This window comes from Tachysurus fulvidraco, chromosome 5, assembly GCF_022655615.1.
Source record: "Tachysurus fulvidraco isolate hzauxx_2018 chromosome 5, HZAU_PFXX_2.0, whole genome shotgun sequence".
Classification (NCBI taxonomy): Eukaryota; Metazoa; Chordata; class Actinopteri; order Siluriformes; family Bagridae; genus Tachysurus; species Tachysurus fulvidraco.
The window spans coordinates 28,623,336-28,644,893 of record NC_062522.1 but is presented as its reverse complement, the minus strand read 5'-3'; the positions used below and the strand labels follow the sequence as shown (position 1 = coordinate 28,644,893).

At 38.9% G+C, this 21,558-nt stretch overlaps 1 protein-coding gene across 1 annotated transcript; it reads right to left on the bottom strand.

Annotated features, from left to right (window-relative positions):
- Positions 1–657: 657 nt before the first annotated feature.
- Positions 658–20,985, bottom strand: cacng5a (calcium channel, voltage-dependent, gamma subunit 5a). The gene is made up of 6 exons (XM_027133600.2): positions 20,643–20,985; positions 9,064–9,302; positions 5,300–5,386; positions 2,948–3,088; positions 1,724–1,869; positions 658–1,650 (listed from the first exon to the last, which is right to left on the bottom strand). The coding sequence occupies exons 2-6, from the start codon at positions 9,257–9,259 to the stop codon at positions 1,399–1,401; spliced, it is 822 nt and encodes a 273-aa protein (XP_026989401.1). The 5' UTR covers positions 9,260–9,302; positions 20,643–20,985; the 3' UTR covers positions 658–1,398.
- Positions 20,986–21,558: the final 573 nt, after the last annotated feature.

The following is a 21,558-nucleotide window of genomic DNA, read 5'->3' as shown; positions in this document are numbered from 1 at the left end:
CTGGGGATGAGCAGATGTTGTGTCTGGGCTGTTCAGTTATTATTCACAGTTATCAAGCAGGTTAAAAAAAAATCCCTACCTCTTACTGACAAAAGGTTTTATTTGGTATGTAGCTTTTTTGAAGCTTAAAGCATTATGAAACTGTGATTGGGTAACAAAAGTGAGAACTTAGAAAATAAAGACTGCCAGTTTCGCGTAAATCTTTTATGTTGGCTAAATGACTTTTTGTCTTGGTTGCAAACATAATGTGATACATTACAAGGTTTGTTACAAGAAGTTAGTAATAATAATAATAATAATAATAATAATAATAATAATAATAATAATAATAATAATAATAATAATAAACTTATTTATTACTATTAGTCTGTATTAATGCACTTAACTAGCTATATAGTAACTAGTGTACCTCACATTGTGTTGTGTTGTATTATGTTGTGTTGTGTTATGCTCTATTATGTTATGTTGTGTTGCATTATGTTATTTTACATTGTGTTATATTGTAATAATATGTTGTATAATGTTGTGTTGTAACATGTTATATGTCGTGCCGTGTCGTGTCATGTCATGTTGTGTTATGTCATGTTAAGTCGTTTTGTGTGTTATGTTACTGTATGTTGTTATGTTATGTCATGTCATGTCATGTCATTTCATATCATGTCATGTTATGTTGTGTTGTTATTTTATGTTGTGCTGTGTCGTGTCATGTCATGTTGTGTTATGTCATGTTATGTCGTTTTGTGTGTTATGCTGTGCTTTGTTGTGCCGTGTCATGCCATGTCGTGTAGTGTTGAGTAATATTACCATTTTTTCACACAATCATGTTTCCAAGCAACCAAAACATGGGATCTGAGAACTGACAACAAACTGTGCTAATAACCTGTGTTAAGTAAAAACATATTTGGTGTATAATATAGCTCCAATAACTTTACAGCATTCAGAGCAGATTCAAGATATTTGTTCAAGCAGGTCACAGAACTTCTTTAATTAATGACACTTTAAGGCAGGAGAAAACTTCCTGGTTTGAGAAACACTGTCTTATCTAGCATTTTTCACCATTTGGAATATATTTACACTCACTACATTTTATCTTTTTTCATAATTAAAACAGTAGAGATACAATAAGATAAGTTTGATCTTAATAAAAACAATGAATTCTAAAACACACTGAAAGCTCCAAAAAACAAAATGTTGAAGAAAAAGGCAGAGGTTGAGTTAACGAATCTGCTACATATTAGCATGACTAGCAGCTGTACTGTAGGATTGAAACATGAGGCACATAATACGCTTTATCAAGACAAAATAAAAAAAATAAACAATTTACGTCAAATACTGATAGAGTGATTTTAAATAGCTGTATCAAGTGAGACTTTCCTGTGTGCATGTGTGTGAGCTCTCTCAGCAGGGGGAGGAGGAGATATGCTCAGGACATTTGAGCAAAGCGGGGTAGTTGGAGCTCATCTGGAGTGAGGCTTCGCTGGAGATGTCTGACGGACTGCGTCCTCTCGTCCAGGCGTCTGGGTGAAGGAACTGAGCTGAGTAATCAGAGCAGTTACTGAGACGTGGCCCGTAGAAATTTGTGTGAGGACGGTAAAGCTCTTCTGCTGTGTATCGCTTCATGAAGAGGTAGACGGACATCACGCCTGCCGCCTGCGGGACAGAGGGGTCAGGTATAGTGAAGTCGTGGTGAGGAATTAAATGGAACCGAGAGCTGAAATGTTACCTCAGTGAGCAGGAAGGAGAAGGCAGCAAAGGCAAAGGACCAGCCATATTTGTAGCTGAAGTAGGCTTCATTTGTCTTAGTTCTGTTCAGCATCTCATCATTGATGTTGGAGATATATAACACCAGACCAACTACCAGTGAAAGACCTGGAACAAAGGAACATTGTTAGTAGTACTGCTTGCCCCTTTCTACTAATCACAGCACTGTACAACTCGATAATCCCTAGACAACCTGTGTTTTACTTCATTTCACTGTTATCAGGCTATACTTAGTGATAGAAATTCCTAGGTTCAGAATTCAAGACTGGGGGGCATGATGGCTTAGTGGTTAGCACGATCGCCTCACACCTCCAGGGTTAGGGGTTCGATTCCCGCCTCCGCCTTGTGTGTGTGGAGTTTGCATGTTCTCCCCGTGTCTCTGGGGTTTCCTCCGGGTACTCCGGTTTCCTCCCCCGGTCCAAAGACATGCATGGTAGGTTGATTGGCATCTCTGGGAAATTGTCCGTAGTGTGTGAGTGAATGAGAGTGTGTGTGTGTGTGCCCTGTGATGGGTTGGCACTCCGTCCAGGGTGTATCCTGCCTTGATACCCGATGACGCCTGAGATAGGCACAGGCTCCCCGTGACCCGAGAAGTTCAGATAAACGGTAGAAAATGAGTGAGAGTGAGAGAGAATTCAAGACCCTCGCTGAGGGATGGTTGGCCTTGCTGGAAAAGCCTGCTTGGTGCTGGTGCCTGAATGCTTTAATGATCCTTAGCACAAACACATGGCTTACTGTTGCTTGGGGTGAGGATGTGGTACTGTAGCTCAGTGTTTACGGTGCTGGATACTGGTCAGAATGTTGTGAGTTTGAATCCCAGGCCCACTAAGCTGTCTCTGAGCAAGGCATAGAAAATCGAAGTTGCTCTGGATAAGTCTGCCAAATGCCATAAATACACAAACCCTTACTTAAACACATATACTGTCTTATGTAACATATTGTCTGGAGCTGAATTTCAGTTATTATACATTATGCATGTGGGCACTAAGGGGATTCAGCATTATGTTATACAACATGTACTGGTGAAAACAACATGAATAGAAAGCCATTGGTTTTATCATAAGACATGTAAACTTCAAATAAATACAAACTAATCAGTTGATGTTGAACTCTTGGTGCTTATATGTCAAGAGACTAAACAGAATACATGTGTGTGAATATAGGCTTTGTTTGGCTGTTTTTCTACCTGAGAGAATGAAGAAGATTCCTGAGACGAACGCGAGGATGGTGCGGTGGGGCCGGATATGGCCGATGTTGCTCAGGACAAAGCCGATGAACATAAAAAAAAGACTGACCAGTGGGAATGGTGTGGCAGAGCGGATCATTTCTGTACACACACAGTGCAGAGCAGAGAAAAACGACATTAATATTAATGCATGGTGCACTGAATGGCCTGCTATAGAGTTGACCGAGAAAGAATAATAGGTTATTTTAGGTTGTAATATAAACATATTGCTATCAGATTTCTTACTAAACTTCACAAAATATGAAATCAATCTGAAGTTGTTGCAAGCATATTTTTGCTTATGCAGCTCATCTCTGGGCTTATTTCTAAGCAGAATCGGATTGCTTAGATTCTATTTATGGCGCCGTCGATTCCTTACTGCTTTACGTGTAATTGTTTTGTCGTACTGCTTTAACAATTTAGATAGAATTGCGGAGCATTTAAATCAACTCAATTTATTAACTGACCTAATCTAATTTGCTAATAAACATAATAGAGTTCAAATTCAAGGAGTGCCAGGAATACAGTGAGCGCTTCTGCTTTAGACGTTTAATCCTGAACTGCTCAGATTTGTGCTTAGATACGATTCTTCCTCTTGTGGGAGTCCCTTTGGTTAAAAGCACAAGGTATGTAATTAAAATGCGAAAAGATATATTTAGCAAAGTAAACCTGAGCCTGTTTAAGCGGGTCACACAGCTACATGGATAAAATCATTGTTTAATTAACCATTGTGCCCAGTGGAAAACGGTTGCGTATGGATAACGTAGCTCAAAATGCATGGATGTGCCAGTGTTGAAGTGAGAAGTGATGCAGTGTTTGAGGCAGGCTTAAACTCCGTTCTTTTATCTTTCTTCAGCATCAGTGCACAGATATATATATATATATATATATATATATATATATATATATATATATATATATAAAGCATTTCTCTGCCTGTTCTATCACACAGATACATGTACGTACAGCATGTACATTGCATCCACAATTACAGCACTGCTTGCTGCTTAATAATATAATAATAATAATTATAGTTTCTTTTGACGCTGGGTTTCTAGATAATTGACTCGATAGGGTGTCACTTACAGGGAAATGACAGTAGGATTGTAAACATTCATATGTTCATATTCATTTTAAACCTTGTCGCATGATCTGAAATATTTGTTATACCATATACTGTTAATGGAAATGTATATGTCAATTAATATTTAGATAACTATGCCTGAAGTATTATGTAGCCATATTTTCTTTATCTAGATATTGGGTAGTGGTGGCTTAGGTGGTTAAGGCTTTGTTTGGGTTGTTGATTAGAGCAGGCATGTCCAAAGTCCGACCCTGGGGCCAATTGCGGCCCGTGTTGAAATTTCCACTGGCTCGCAGCCTCTGGCAAAAAATGAATAATGCGTGGCCCATCAGCACTGTTTTATATACTTTACCAGAAGCTTGTTTGGCTCGACATACTTTCTCGGTTATGAACTTTAACAAGAACCGTACGAAGACAGGACTAATTGACTCTAACCTGGCTGACATCTAGCGCATCAAAACCACTTTCCTTGAGCCAGACCTGACCTATTTACTACAGTCGAGATCTCAGTATCACCCATCACATTAGTGCAGGCAAGTTATTTGTTTAGCCATCCGAGATGAATAAATTCTAAAATCTCTGTGAATTTATTTTTTGTGATGATCAAAACCACAGTTTTTAATATGCACCTTTTCATCTTTATAATCTGTGTATAATTCATTTTGTTTTTGAAAAGTGAAAGCCTTTTTCAATTAAGAAAAAATCATTAAATAGTTCATTTGCATTTAATATTAATGTTTCATAGAATTTCAGGCTGAATAGTCGGCCCCCACACGTTTTCACCTCACCAAATCTGACCCTCTTTGCAAAAAGTTTGGACACCCCTGGATTAGAGGGTTCATCAGGGTTCAAGCGCCAGCATTGCCAAGCTGTCACTGTTGAGCCCTTGAGCAATGCCTTTAACCCTCACTGCTAAAGGGATGCTGTATAATGGTTGACCCTGTGCTCTGACCCCAACCTTCAAAGATGAGATATGTAAAAAAGGAATTTCACTATGCTGTAATGAAAAAGTGACAAAATAAAGGCTTCCGTTCTATAGAAATAACGTAAGAGTTATTTTATCTGCTGAGTTTAACGAGTTTTATTGGCACATAGCAGTGATTTTCCAATTGTTTGAAATAACACTGTTATGTGTGCGTGTTGTTATGTTCAGCCTGACTAACCATGAACACTTAAAGAGTTTTTACAGACCCTGGCAGTATAAGGTCAGTACATGTAGTAACACTTACTCAGGACACTGACTGTGGACTCTGATGTCATCTGGACGTTCATAGGCATGACATATTCGATGGTGAAGCAACGTCCCTTCTCTTTTCCTGTAACGCAGCAAAAAAACATGTCGGTGATCACATCACATCAACCGAATCTAAACTGAATGGCACTGAAAAGCCCAAAGACTTCTGTAAGATGCGAGCAATAACTTTATGACAAACTCTGAAAATGGAAGTACGTACTGTATTAGTAGCCAGGAGCGATGCTTCAAAATTATAGCTCAAAGCTTTAATAACTCAAAGGAGAAGGAGAAGAAATACATTGGTGAAAAAAAAACATTTTAGGAGCAGTGGCAGAGAAACAAAAAAGGGAATGATTTATAAATAGGGTTCAGTTTTCTTAAAATGGATGATGAATGATCAGCATGGCAAAGATTTAAATTATATTGGCTTGTACTTATGGGGTTAATGAGGTTAAGGTTAGGGTTATCTGTGTGTGTGTGTGTGTGTGTGTGTGTGTGTGTGTGTGTGTGTGTGTGTGTGTGTGTGTGTGTGTGTGTGTGTGTGTGTGTGTGTGTGTGTGTGTGTGTGCGTGACACCAAGGGCAGTCATTACTGCAGGTCTTAATTATTTCTTACTACACCTAACGAGACCGCTGTGCACACGGGGTTATCAATCCAAAAAAAAAAAAACCTAGACAAACTGCATGACACTCATAAACATCTCTCAGTCATTTTCTGATTAAAAACAACAAAAGAGGAGCGATTTGGAACTGCGACAGTTTGGATTATAATATTAATATTTACTTTCAAAATGGGTCTTTTTCACTAAAATAGATTTTTTTTTTTACTTTTTGAGTAAAGAATGCAAGAAAGTAATATTTACATATATATATCTCAGGCGTCATCGGGCATCAAGGCAGGATACACCCTGGACGGAGTGCCGACCCATCACAGAGCACACACTCTCATTCACTCACACTCTCACACACTCACACACTATGGACAATTTTCCAGAGATGCCAATCAACCTACCATGCATGTCTTTGGACCGGGGGAGGAAACCGGAGTACCTGGAGGAAACCCCCGAGGCATGGGGAGAACATGCAAACTCCACACACACAAGGCGGAGGCGGGAATCAAACCCCCAACCCTGGAGGTGTGAGGCGAACGTGCTAACCACTAAGCCACCGTGCCCCCCCATATATATATATATATATATATTTCATTGGTGTGAAAGTGGAGGATGCTGAGGATAGAGTTAGGTGGGAGCTGATGAATTTTTTTTATTTTTTATTTATTTAAATCATTTTTATTTTAATTAAAACTGAAATTGAAACTGTGGCTGAAATATAACCTTCCATTAAAAATCTTATACTATAATACAGCATGTTTCCATTACCAACACTTTGTGGGCTGGTGATGAGTTGAAGCTATTATTTCCAGCATTTTTTTTAATAGATATGACAGTTGGTTGTCTGTCAAACTGAGAAGGCTGGTCATGCATAAGGAAAAACAAAAGATACTGCAGACAGACATTTTTGTGCTCATTGGTAGCTGGAGATGCGGAAAGATAGAGTGAAATATGACAGTAAAGAAACATGGAAATTCATTGGATTTTGATGGAAGGACTAGGAAAGAACATGAAGCAATATGATGAAAATGTTCAGCTTCAGGCATCAGTCAGTAATCATTACGCTGCTTACCAGGTTAAATACTTTAATAATATGGCAAGGAAAATTAAACGCAATTTAATTATGATCAAGATCAATAAACTTTCCATTCATATTGCTGAAATGTGAATGGAATTAAAAATAAACAGTTTAGCATAATTTAGCGTAATTTAAAGGTGGAACGCTTCTTTTTTCATTTCTATTTAATGTACAATTGAGGTAAACAAGGGCAGTTCTAGAGGTGGGGACACAGGGGCCCTGGCCCCTGCTGAAATCTGATTGGTCCCTGATTGACCCCTGTTCCATCAATCGTCGACGATAAGAGCAACCAAAGAATTTTTCACAACGATCACAGATGCAATTCCACCCCCAAACAATTGGTGGCACTCGAGCGTTTGAAAAAGAAATGACTGTCGAAATGTTTTTGCATTTTGTGTGCTTGAATGTACCCTGTACTTGGCCCCTGAATGTAACATGTGGCCCCTTAATGGCCCCTGTTACAGAAAAATCCTAGAACCTCCACTGGAGGTAAACTGGCATGATTGCAATACTGAGCTGAATATTTGCAGTCACTTTAATCATGAAGATATCTGAACAGAAAGGTAACGTGTACTAGTCAACTACAAAGCTCCAGTATATAAGGAGTGACTTATATTTTGTAAAGACATCTCCTGTCTGTGAGACAAATGTCACCCCCCCCCACGAACCACATGCTCTGTTTAACCTCTGCCTTGAGAATTTACATTTTTTCTGTCAAATTGTAATCAGCAGCCAAAAATGCAGCAAATCATAATTTTATTATAAGATGTCTTCAAATTTATACAAGTGATTAAAGCTATGAAACATTTTTAGATTTAACAAACCGCACCTTTAAACTCAAAACCCTGAGGCACTGAATGAACTGAAGAGGAACTGCATTATAACAGAATTAGAGGAATCTCTTTCACCGAGAGCCGAGAAGAAGACCACAGTGCAGTCGGGAAAGAAATGACAGTGTGCAGTTCAAATGGGGATCACTGCAGACGGCCGAGACAGGTACTGTACGAGACAGAACTATTGTTCTGCTAGAAGACTTTATGTCTTCTCTGGCAAGTGAATATATTCTGTAACGTCATTTGCCGCCGTCACTGTCTGATGTTAAACTCTAAAAGCACAAGAACTTTGAAAGTACATGATGAGTTCATGGAGCAGCGTTAGCAACACACTGTTTCTACTTTACATGATGCTGTAAAAGCTTCTAGGACAGAAGACATGGGGCTGGCATTAGTCAAGTGCTGATACCAGTAATCCACAGCATGCAGTCCTATTCAGCACTAGCACTATGAAAGATGGGAATTTTAATGATTTATAGATATTAGAATTAGAATTTGAATACTGATGGTCTGTTATATTCTATACGGATTGAATTCAGAGGTCATGACAGTCATAGTTCAAATCAGCTTTGGTCCAACAGCATGCTTGTATGTTGAATTCATTCAAAGACATACATTAATCAGCGATGAAATATTTTCCTAAATTCAGGCACGGGCGGTTGGACGTCATTTATGTAACATCACTTTGAATGAAATACAACTGAATGGATTATTTCATCAGGACACATAGCTTGGTTGTGAAAAAGTAATCAAACACAATGCAAAAATGTTTGTTTGTCAATTTCGGTTATAAAAGCAAGCCGACTTCTTTCTGCAAGTCCTTAAAAAACCCACACCATTTACTGATAATTTTACTCACCCTAAATCTTTTTTCAAGAGCACTTTCGGCCAAAATAGTAGCTAATTAAGGTTCGATTTTTTATAATTTTCTGCCATTAAATGTCCACGTACTATGAACAATTATGTATTGTTTTTTCTAATGCTTCATTGTATGATGGTGGATATTTCATGCTATGGTGACTGGACCTGTTTGTCATTTAAGAGATGGCTGCCAAGTAGGCTGAATTTGTCCTAAGATAAATATTCTTCCCAAGAACAAGAACAAGAAAAGATGAAAATGCAAAGAAGTTAATCTTATTGTACTGTTCATGGTATGAGTTTCATCAAAAAAGATATGTGGTAGATATGTGGTGATGTTGCCACTCCATGATAAGATGTTAAGCTGAAAAGCCTTTCACCTGCCAGGAAACAGACTCGCCAGAGGCCTGAGTGGAGGGACATGCGTATCTCTGTGCTCTGGTTGAGAGGCATGATGATTCCCTCCTCCAGGTAGAGCCAGTAGTCTGTGCTGACGGCGATTCCCAACAGGCCCAGACTGCACACTGCAAACACACTGCTCAGCAGCGTCAGAGCCTTCCTCCCACACACACTCATCACCTCCGCTCTAGCAGGGGGTAGCACACGCAGGACAAGGGACCTGTAGCAGGACACATGGAGGGCAACATATGAGTCACAGCAAGATCCTCCCTGCAAATAAACATCTCTGTTCTTGACTTCATGAGATCTGTATTTTTTACCTGTTTTACAGTATGTTTCTGGCAGCCTACAGAAGATATAGTGAACAAAAAAAAGTCAATATGCTTAAATCTAGCACCATTTCTTGTTCTAAATCAAATAATGTGACTATTCATGTAATAAATAAAATACGTAATTATAAATTCATGATTTAAATGGTACGGTTTGGATGCATTGTTTTATCCACAGTATAAATCATCAAATTAATAATGGCATTAATCGTCTACTTAAGAATCGATTGTCTATATACAGTATGAATCCCTGGAAACAACATCTTAATCAGAGACTATATATATATTTTTTTTTTTCATAGGACGAGTTTCATATTTTTGATCAAAGTATAAACCAGACATTTTCACCCTGAACTAGAATTAATTTGATTTTTCCAGTGCAAGCACATTTTATTTTGCTGGAGAACACAAACATTCAGGTATCATAGCAATAACGGATACACAATAACCCAGTGAAATAGTAAAAAGTGCACATTGTACACACAGAGATTTCATGACCTTTATTCAGTACTACATGACCTGAAGATTTTAGTCAATCGTGTATATGTACACGTAGAGAGCATCGATTCTGCTTCCTGTTGCTGTTCATCTCCAATGTTTAATCCTGATTATTGCCCATATGAATGCAGAGATAAAGAACATTGATGAAGAGATGAATGGCTTTCCTTTCTAGTTCAGTACACAGAGGGTGTCCTCTGTTGTCTATGTTTGGGAATGTAAACATTGTTCATGGGAAATGAACCATATAAACATGCCGCTGATGTTGGTCTCTTTATTTCCATTGCAGTTCAGTGGCTTGCCTTGCCTAGGGCAGATGTGCCACACTGCCCCACTGACAGAGAAAGGTTCAGCTTTCCAGCCCATTTATACTGTAGACTGAGATATCCACTCAAAATGGTGTGGAAGCAGGTATATGTAGTTCACACCAAGGTTAGAAAACACATCACTTAATTATTCTGTTGAATCCAGTCCTGGGGGCTTTTATTTACCCTCTGCTAGGCCTGGGTCACCGGTAAACACTCTCTCACTCACTCATTTTCTACTGTTTATCCGAACTACCTCGGGTAACGGGGAGCCTGTGAATATCTTAGGTGTCATTGGGCATCAAGGCAGGTTACACCCTGGATGGAGTGCCAACCCATCTGGAGGAAACCCCGAGGCACGGGGAGAACATGCAAACTCCGCACACACAAGGCGGAGGCGGGAATCGAACCCCAACCCTGGAGATGTGAGGCGAACGTGCTAACCACTAAGCCACCATGTCCCCCCACCTGTAACCAGTAAACAGTAAACAGTAAACACTTATCTGGGAACCATAACAACTGGAACTTGTCTCAATCTGTATCCAAGTGTTGACTGAATCAAGTAGTGATAACATGAATCAGTCCTGACGTGACCCAATTCAATGCAGTGAATCAAGGATGCACTGTGAGCTCATTAACAGGCATGTAAAATTATCAACAGCTGATATGGTGCAAAAATTACAGTGGATTTTGGATATAATCAAACAAAAATACGAATAGAATAAAAATACTAATAAAGAATCATTTAATTATTGGTTTATTGTTCAGCTTGGGTGATTTTTTCTGTGTGCTCTTGAAAAATAAGCAGGATTATGCTTCTAGCTGTGACCATTAACACACTCCTTAGCAAATATTTTGTCTTTTGTTCCACTTTAATTTCCACAGTGCAAAACTCACTCAGAACAATCAGATAAGTGTTCATTTCTGATTTGGACTCTGCAAATGGAGAAATAATTGAGAAAGTGAGATGTTTTTTCATGCAGGTGGCTTTGTTCAATGATGTATTTGAAATACTTGACAATGATATTGGAAATCATCTGGTTTCTAAAAGTATCCAAACACCCCGTTCTAATTGGACTATTTAAAGACTTACTGATGGTGTCTGTCGCTATATGACACAAAAAAACAAAAATCACTTGGCAGAAGAACTGTACATTCTGAGCAAATCTTTAATATTGGACTCTGCAGCAATGGAAACTTCACAAAATCACACTTCAGTGTCTGTCAATCCAACAGATCAGTCTGTATTTGGCAGATATCTAAAGAGTGCAAGTTGCCTCAGTGCTCGATGGCAGCTATAAAGTGTGGTGGAGGAGCAATAATCATTTAGGCCATCCAAGTTCTAGTGATGAAAAACCCCAATAATACAGCATGCCATGATGGTACTTTGTGATAGCAGTTCCAATGGGCCAGTGCTTGGGTGTTCCTTAAAGAGGGATTATATGAGCCAAGTGCCTAAAAGGTCCAACGACAGTCGATGACCTTGGCATTACTCTTGCGGCTAGCTGGAATAGAATCCCTGAAGTGACACTTCCATATTTAGAGGAAGACCTTCCCAGAAGGGTAGACAGTCATTACAACAAAAGAGCTCTTAATCCTGTTAAAAGAATATTCATTCATTCATTCATTCATTCATTCACTACCGCTTATCCGAACTACAGTACTCGGGTCACGGGGAGCCTGTGCCTATCTCAGGCGTCATCGGGCATCAAGGCAGGATACACCCTGGACAGAGTGCCAACCCATCGCAGGGCACACACACACTCTCATTCACTCACACACTACGGACAATTTCCCAGAGATGCCAATCAACCTACAATGCATGACCGGGGGAGGAAACCGGAGTACCCGGAGGAAACCCCCGAGGCACGGGGAGAACATGCAAACTCCACACACACAAGGCGGAGGCAGGAATCAAACCCCCAACCCTGGAGGTGTGAGTCAAACGTGCTAACCACTAAGCCAACGTGCCACCCCCCGTTAAAAGGACATATGGCTACATAATATAAGCACAATATACTGCATACTGTGATGGTGATATGTCTTGAACTAAGATGGTGATAGAACTTTATATTGTTTATGTACAGTATAAATAGGACCCTTTCCATTCCACATTAATTTATTTCGACGTATTGGACATTCGTGTATACCGCATGCTTAAGTTACTACATATAGTTGAGGGCCTGCCTTCATTTATTCCTTCTTACTTACATTTATTCCTTCATTTATTACTTCTTACTGGGGTTTGAGTACACCAACAGAGTTTACTTTAAAAGCTTAAACTGCATTTTAGTTAGGTTATTATGCTAAAATGCCTTGAATCATAATGATTTGAATGACCATGCACCCTCTTGCACATGTGTAGATTCAAAATTGCTTACTAGTGCACTTGTAAAGTTTCATAGCACACTATGCTAATTGAACTGAAGCAGCTTTATAGCGAAACCATGGTGACCGTTCGGATCTGCATACAGTAAATCACTGACAAGTGACACGTGACAAACTGAAAAGTGTTCCCAAGTGATTTCATAACTCACTGTCCATTAGTTAACCTGCTAATGCATTGGATTAGGATTTTATGGATTTTATGCCCATAAAAAGGTGACAAATCAAACTATAGTGACTTTAGATCAACACCTTAGAGATTTGAGTAGGTCCCGCTAACTAACTGACTTCCTGCTCTGTGTGTCTCTGTGTGTTTAGGGCATGCAGTAGCCTAGTGGTTAAGGTGTTTGGCTACCAATCGGAAGGTTGTGAGTTCGATCCCAGGTCCACCAAGCTGCCACTGTTGGGCCCTTGAGCAAGGCCCTTAACTTTCAATTGCTCACCTGTATAAAAAAATGAGATAATGTAAGTTGCTCTGGATAAGGGTGTTTGCCAAATGCTGTACAGTAAATGTAAAAGTCTGATGCTGCAGATTTGGATGCATACCATTGCAGATGTAACCGCTCGTAGTCATAGAGGTTTAGTTTAATAAATCGCTTTTAACAAAAAATGAGATAAAGAAAGAGAGAGAAAAGTGCTTTACCAGACATGGACATTACAAGATCTATTAAGACCTGTGCTGCATATGGACAAACATTTTTATTAAATCTCTGTGACATTTTGTTTACATTAAACTTGACATTTAAATTCGGGGCATAGAAGCCTTTGTTATCACCGTATATACATTACAGCACAGTGGAATTCTTTTCTGCCAAATGAGAGGGTTGTTGTCTTAGCGCAGGGGCAGTTATGATACAGTGCCCCTGCAGCAGGGAGGGTTAAGGGCCTTGCTCCAGGGCCCAACAGTCACAGCTTAGCAGTGCTGGGGCCCCTTCAATCAACAACCCAGTGCCTTAACCACTTATGCACATAACGGGTGATAAAGTAAAGGCTGGCAATGCCTCTTCCCCCAGCACACAATGAGTCACTGAATAGTTTTATCTGATGAGTCAAATCGATTCTAGAGTCGTCGCAGAAATCAGATCTGAACCCAAATGAACACCTATGGGAAATTCTGAAACGTGTTTTGAACAACACACTCCACCAACATCATTAAAACAGCAGCTGATGAATGCTGTTCATTGCTTTAGTAAAGTTCAGGGACAATATAATTACTGGTGTACTGTACTAATATACAGTTCTGGTGACTTATTGTGGCCCAAAACTTTACTAAGACACTTTATGTTGGTTTTTGTCTTTAATTTGTTATCTGTCAATTTGTAGATTTTTCCCCACATTGGGCGCCAAAAAGAAAGCAGAATTCACCGTGTTCGCAACTGCAGGTTTTTAATGTAGCATCTTAGCGTGGACTATTTCTGACTGACTCTTTCGAGTTCGAGTCATTCAGTTCATTGCAGACTTCCTGCTGTTGCCAAGCGATCGATCATGCGATAAACCATCTAAAGTGACTGTAGCTTTCTATTTATTATAATCTATTTATATAGAGCATGAACTAATGGCAAAAAATGTCAAATTAATTTTGATATTCTCAATTAAAAAAGCACAATAATAGTTTCCTGATACTGTCATGTTCCTGATACATTACCAAACATGTACTGTATGCTTGTATTTGCACGGCACCAAACCTAGCAAGGTTCTGAATAGCACAGAGGCATTAGTACTGGCTAGTTCAATGCCCCTTAGGAGACTGAATTTATATTCAGCTTGGTGTGAACTCTTTGTGTTTATGGTCTCATGCTGTGGATCACAGTGTCAGCTTGATCTCCCATTCTCTCAGTTCCGGCTCGTTCTCTTTGCAGCATTAATGCTCCAAAGCCCTTTTTATGGGAGCTTTAGAATTCTGTGCTATTCTCTGCTGAATATCAATGATGGCAGTTTATTACTGGCAAATGAGACGACTCTAAGTGGTTCCAGATGGTTCGTATTTATCTGTCCTTTAAATCATATATGAAGAAAGTAGATTATCTGTTTTACATTTGTTAACTGTTTGTTGATACGTATTCAAAAAGATCTAGTTTCACATAAGACACAAGAAAATGTTCTATTTTCTTGTTTCATGTTTCCTGGTCTCAGTGGAATACAGAGAGAGTAATGTCTGATTCATCCATGATAGCAATTCAAACAGATGCGTTTGGATTGAAGGATGTTTTGGAGTGGCCATGCTATGATGAGAAAGGTAACAGCTTTCCACTAACACTTTATTTCAAGAAAGTTATTTCCTGCATGCAGTACACTGCAATCAAGGTGAAAGAAATGCTTCTGTATTATAATACAACTTTACTGGTGTTGAAAAAAGTTTTGCCCATAACACTGATTTTACATTAATTGCATGGGGAGGGGGGGGCACGGTGGCTTAGTGGTTAGCACGTTCGCCTCACACCTCCAGGGTTGGAGGTTCGATTCTCGCCTCTACCTTGTGTGTGTGGAGTTTGCATGTTCTCCGCGTGCCTCGGGGGTTTCATCCGGGTACTCTGGTTTCCTCCCCCGGTCCAAAGACATGCATGGTAGGTTGATTGGCATCTCTGGAAAATTGTCCGTAGTGTGTGAGTGTGTGAGTGAATGAGAGTGTGTGAGTGTGCTGTGCGATGGGTTGGCACTCCGTCCAGGGTGTATCCTGCCTTGATGCCCGATGACACCTGAGACCCGAGAAGTTCGGATAAGCGGTAGAAAATGAATGCATGGGGAGGAAGAATACGAATATGAACTGAAGGTAAATAATCCATTAATCCTGGGAATTTGCAGAGGTAAGAATCTCCATTTATGAAAAGAAGAGAATGAGTTCAATTCCCAGGACTGGCAGAAGTGAATCTACGTGAGCCAGTAGACACATTAACACCAGTCCACCAAACCCTAACTAGTCCAGAGGTTTCCTAGGAGTTTGGTGCTGTACACTGACCCATACATGTCAAAGAATTCTCTTATTAGTCTTATATGTAATGTTACAATGTGCAAACTTCCTCCTTCAGTGGAACTGACATGCATAGTCAGGGAAAAATTTAGTTAAAAAAAATATATTAAAAAATTATAGTAACAGCTATATAAGTATTAAAAATGAGCAAATTTGTGAAACAAAAAATAGCAAATTAGTGAAACTGGTTATTGCTCTCTGTAGATTTTGTAATTCTGTGTGTTTCTAATTCAGAAAGCGCAGCAGTGTGGGCTTTCCTCTCTGGCTCAGTGCCTGTGAACTGGGTCAGGCCTCTTTTAGGTCAATAACACACACACACACACACACACACACACACACACACACACACACACACACACACACACACACACAAAATCAGATTCACTTAAAACCACCAAACCTGCAGCAGTTCTGCCCATTTCTCTCTCCATGTCGATGATGGAAAGAACACAACAGCGTAGAAGTCCAAATATGGACGCAATGTGAAAATGTTCAGGAAAAAGCCCCAGGGATGCCAAAACTGTTTAAATCTCTGGTGCTAATACAGTACAAAGCTGGATGAATAGTCTGTGTTTGTTTTTTACTTTGTAAATATGTTCAAGGTTATTTTGGTGTGTTGCCTATTTCCTACAGAAGAACAGATGAGCCTTTGACCTATCTTCTGGAACAGTATAAGTAAAGACAAGCTGAAAGCCAGCACCATTAATAATGATCTGTGTCTGCATTGTATATAATATAATTGCATCTGAGGATACAGAAATATTTAATTTATAACCATTTTAATAATGGTTATATAATGCTAATATAAGAGCAGGCACTAGGCATTAGTCTTAGTCTTAGAGCCTTAGCAGGCACTAGGCATTAGTCCAATACTGACTTCACTTTACTAATTATAAAACAATTAATCATTAAAAAAAGTTGTCTAATGTCACCTATAGAGCTACTGGTCCGAATAGAGCTATTAGACCAGGAAAGCTACCAGACCAATAGAACAATTGAACCAGCAGTTAGTACATCTTCATTCTCACCTGTGGGTTATCATTGTGAGGTTACTTATGAGAAAACCATGAATCAGAGAGAGAAGGAGAGAGAGAGAGAAGGAGAGAGAGAGAGAGAGATAGAGAGAGAGAGGGAGTGAGAGACAGAGACAGAGACAAAGAGAGAGAGAGATAGAGAGAGAGACAGAGACATAAACAAGGAGAGAGAGAGAGAGAGTGAGAGAAGGAGAGAGAGAGTGAGAGACAGAGACAAAGAGAGAGAGAGATAGAGAGAGAGACAGAGACAAAGAGAGAGAGAGAGAGTGAGAGAGAAACAGAGGAGAGAGAGAGAGAGAGAGAGAGAGAGAGAGAGAGAGAGAGAGAGAGAGAGAGAGAGAAAATGATGAACTTGAGTTCAAAAGCCCTGAAATATGGAGACGTCTGTTTTTTTTCTCTGAGTGGTTTTGAAAGGATGTTGAAAAATGGTAGTGGGACAAATAAAGGGAGCTTGATGTGAATGTGTCTCCTGAGTCACACACAGGGTAGCACAGTTATTGGACTCATACAGCTAGTGGACACATAGACACTTTACTGTGTTATAGACTTAATTTATTATAAATTCAATTGACTGTTTTTCCAATAAAACAATGCAAAAATAATCCATAACGACAAAGAAATATCCTTATACCTTTATGGTAGATGTGTGGGTTTGAACTCTACGTGCTATGTCAGACAAAAATGAAGTAGTGAGTGGTAGTGTAGCACTCAGTGGTAGGGACAGGGATGATAAAGAAAGCCAAATACAGAGAGGTCAATGAAGAAATTCTGCTTCTCAGTACACATAAACTCAGACTCATAAACTCAGAAATATATTACTTTAACAAAATAAAGGGCCAAAGTATACACCTAAGACAATGCTACATTGGCATCATCCTTGAGTGGCCCAGACAAAGCCCAGCCTTGAACGACATAGAAATAGATTTGAAGGTGCCAGTTAACAGACTCTCCCCATTCTATCTGAACGAGCTTGTGAGCATCTGCCAGAAGAACAAGATAAGCTCTCCAAATTGTGTACTGAATAACACGTCCGAACACTAATTTAAATAATAACTTTAATTTGCTGAAATGTACAAAAACATTTTCGCTTTGTCACTACGTTAGTGTGTAGATTGATGGCAGAAGTTAAAAAATGAAGAAAAACGTGAATAAATTAACGTAAACAAGTACATTTATAACATAATAATGTGTGAAAAGTGGGTCTTTCTGAACACACTCTCTGTGTACACTGTACAAATGTTGAACTTAAGTGAACTTAGATTCTACAGTCACCCCTTTTTCATCTGCCAGTGGCTTTCTCTGCTAACATGCATCAGTTTGAGTCCTCTGACCCGCACACACACACACACACACACACACACACACACACACACACACACACACACACACACACACACACACACACACACACACACACACACATACTGCCATAAGCCATGAAATGTGGATTTATGCATGAATACAGTCTAGCGCTTCACTTTACAAACAAGCATCAGTCTTTTACTCACACATACTGTATAGCAACACAGAATATGCCTACTACATACAAACATTCAAATATGTCTATTAAACATGTATTTGTTTATTGGGATATTCACAGCATTTGCTGAAATAAACTTAAAGCCAGTTTTGTCAAATTTTCTTTTGTCAAATATAATTTTATACTTTTTAGCTTATCTTTGCTTACTCGGTACAAAGAATGATTTTTTAGCCAGATTGCATTTTAGGAAGTGTATAAAATCAGATATATATAGAGACATTGCATCTTTAGTTAGAGTGCATCATAAGTGTTAATTATTGAACTCTCTATGCACTCTTCTACCTTGGTAACATCTCTACTATACTGTATGATGTATTGTACACTTGGTTAGTTAAAAGAGGAACATGAGAGGGAATTGGTTTATAGAATCCCTAATGCCCTTGGAACCCACAGGAAGAATTCAATAAAGCAATGAGAAAGACTGCTAGATTTTTTTTGTCGACTCCGCAAAATTTCAATTCCCACTGTGTTAAGCTAATTCTCCTTTTGTCTGTTTAAGATATAAGGATAACAACTGGGTAAGATATGGATCGGGACCACTTGAAAGCACTAGAATGTAAAAATCTCAGCGATCTATATGTCTATACCATTCTTGAAGATGATGATGATGATGATGATGATGATGATGAAAACTGTCTACATTGTGAACATTATTAAACATCTTGACAAACAAAATGATGAATCAGAGTTCCAGTGATTTTGGATATTTCTAAAATAATGTCTCAAAAACACCAGTGCAGTGTTTTCACGGAGCTCAGCAGAGACTCCCAGTGCAATTGCTGCCACTGTATTTGATCAATATGATACATTATACACATACATATTTACACCCTGGTGCTGATCATACAGTATATATATATGCAGTGATCTATCAATGGAAAGGGACCACCGATTATGTGAGAGTTGCACCATTGTGAGCACAGCGGTAACTCCATCATGGTAGTGTGTGTAGTGCTAAAACAACTGCATCAGGATTTTTAAACACTATTGTTTCTTTAACACATCTACCATGTTGGTTCACCTTGTAGAATGTGGCAAAATTTTCCCCCATTCAAAATGTTTGTTAGTTTGTAACTCAATTCATCTGAAACCATTTTCTTAATATCAGCTATTGGCTGGATATTTTTGACTGGTTAACTGTTCTCTGGTCAGCGGTAAGATTGTTTAAAATTGCATCAGTGTACCAGTGCCACATGCTACTATACACTTTTGTGTTTAATCTGACAAAATAGACTGTTCATTGGTGCACTCCCATTTTTCACATGGCTAGTCTAACCAAGTGGGATTTGAACAGGAAATAGTTTATACCAGTTATACACAGTTAATTATAATAACATTAATAAACATTAGTCAACATATTTCTTTATATATTCTGTTTTATTCAGGCCATTTAATCCCTACACAAAATAAAATGAAAACTCCCTGGATGTTGGTGAAAACTCTAACTTTACAAGTGAATGTCTCTGGTCCAATGAACTGCTTTCAACTAATTAATTTACACAAATGCACGGAATTGCAAACGCTTGGTCTACTACAAAAGACAAGCTGGTTTGTTTTTTGAAAACTAAAGTTCTTATGTTTGTTTATCTCTGTAACCTCTGGACCATAGCCATGTCACTGTCCATGGTCCTGAAATGACATTTGATGCACTGCAGCTTTATCATCTCTCTGAGGGGAAAAATGCTTTATGTCATACAGCCTTTTCTTTTGGCACTGAAACCAAATTGAAAAGCAAAAGCAACATTCTTTAGTGCTGCATTAACATGAAAATAGATTGTCTAGAGAATGGCAGCTGGAGGGGCTTACATCTCTGATATGATCTTCTAAAAGATTACACAAAAGCTTACTTCTAACAGACAGGACTAATCTTTACAAAAGGATGAATGCATTGTATATCAATCTCTCTCTCTCTCTCTCTCTCTCTCTCTCTCTCTCTCTCTCTCTCTCTCTCTCTCTCTCTCTCTGAGAACAGAGTGAAATTTTAGAGTTTTTAACTGATCTACACAGAATACACAAATACAGTCTAGTTCTCCACAATGTTGAAACCATCTACCTTCTATGTTGAACCCTTCTATATATTCTGCAACCTATTTCCTATACAATCTGGCTCAACATGATGCCATGGCAACAACAAGACTTAATACCTTTTGTGGCATAATGACTAACGCATTTCTGTTTGGATAGATTTTTGTAGATTTTATTTCAAATAGACAAACATTTACTTTAATGGTGAGATAAAAAGTACAATTATAGTTTAAACCACTAAGTATCATTGTTTATCTATCTATCTATCTATCTATCTATCTATCTATCTATCTATCTATCTATCTATCTATCTATCTATCTATCTATCTATCTATCTATCTATTTGTTTGTTTGTTTTATTTATTATGTTTCTGGTTGATGCAAACTCTAAAGAAGATCTTAAAAACGAATGCATTTAATTTTCATATTAATTCGATTCTTTAACGTGAACAATGTAAACAAACAGCGTCACATACCTTCGGAAATGAGTGTCGATGCGATTTAAATGCCTCTTGGCTTCCCCTTGCGTCTTTCACTGATCTGCGCGTGCAGAATAAAACAAACCGAGACACCGTGCTGCGCGTGAGGTCTTCTGTGATGCTATCAAACCGAAACCGTGGCGAAATGTATAGAACTCGTGTTTGTTCGTATTATTTCTTTCTTCCTCTTCTTCTTCTTTTTTTTTTTTTAGATAAGTTGTCAAAGTGAAACCCAACGGGAAAACGGTAAAGTTTTACACACTATGGGTGATGCGAGGATTGGAGCGTGCGCGTGCCTCCTACCCGGTTCTCCTGACATCCTGTACTCCTCTCGAGAGACTTTTTCTCTCTCTCTCGGTGTGTCACGTGGTCTAACACTCCTACCAGTCAGGATAGTCCTTTGTTGTGAAATGGAAATGGGTCGAATAATCTAAAAAGACTGACAATAATAAAGGGAAACAATAAGAGGGAGTCTGTTTCAGCCTTCCTTCACTCGGGGCATGTGGTAGCTTAGTGTTTAAGGTGTTGGGCTACCAATCAGAAGGTTGTAAGTTCAATTCCCAGTCCTTTAAGCTGCCTCTGTTGGGCCCCACAGCCAGGCCCTTAACTCTTAATTGCTCAGTTGTATAAAAATAACATAAGTCACCCTGGATATAAGGGCGTCTGCCAAACGCTGTAAAGGTGATGTTAATGTCACATCATGTCCAGTTCATGAAAAGCAGAGAGAGAGATGACTTGCAATAAAAGTGATGATGGAACAATAAAAGCAATAAAAGGGATGAAGGAGTCCAGATGTTGTATTTTTGCACTATAAGACACCCACAAAGCTTTTTATCCTACATTTAAACATCCTCGTGTTGTGTTTTGAAACTGTATTTTGAATCATCAGTGCGCCCAAGTCGGCTTTTTTTTT

What these genes read in the sequence shown, in the direction of transcription:
- cacng5a (XM_027133600.2), bottom strand. Translation starts at nt 9,259, where the DNA reads ATGAGTGTGTGTGGGAGGAAGGCTCTGACGCTGCTGAGCAGTGTGTTT. An exon ending in GTCCACAGTCAGTGTCCTGA is followed by an intron (nt 3,089 to 5,299) that starts GTAAGTGTTACT and finishes GTGTGTGTACAG; the next exon opens with AAATGATCCGCTCTGCCACA. An exon ending in AATCTTCTTCATTCTCTCAG is followed by an intron (nt 1,870 to 2,947) that starts GTAGAAAAACAG and finishes CCTTTGTTCCAG; the next exon opens with GTCTTTCACTGGTAGTTGGT.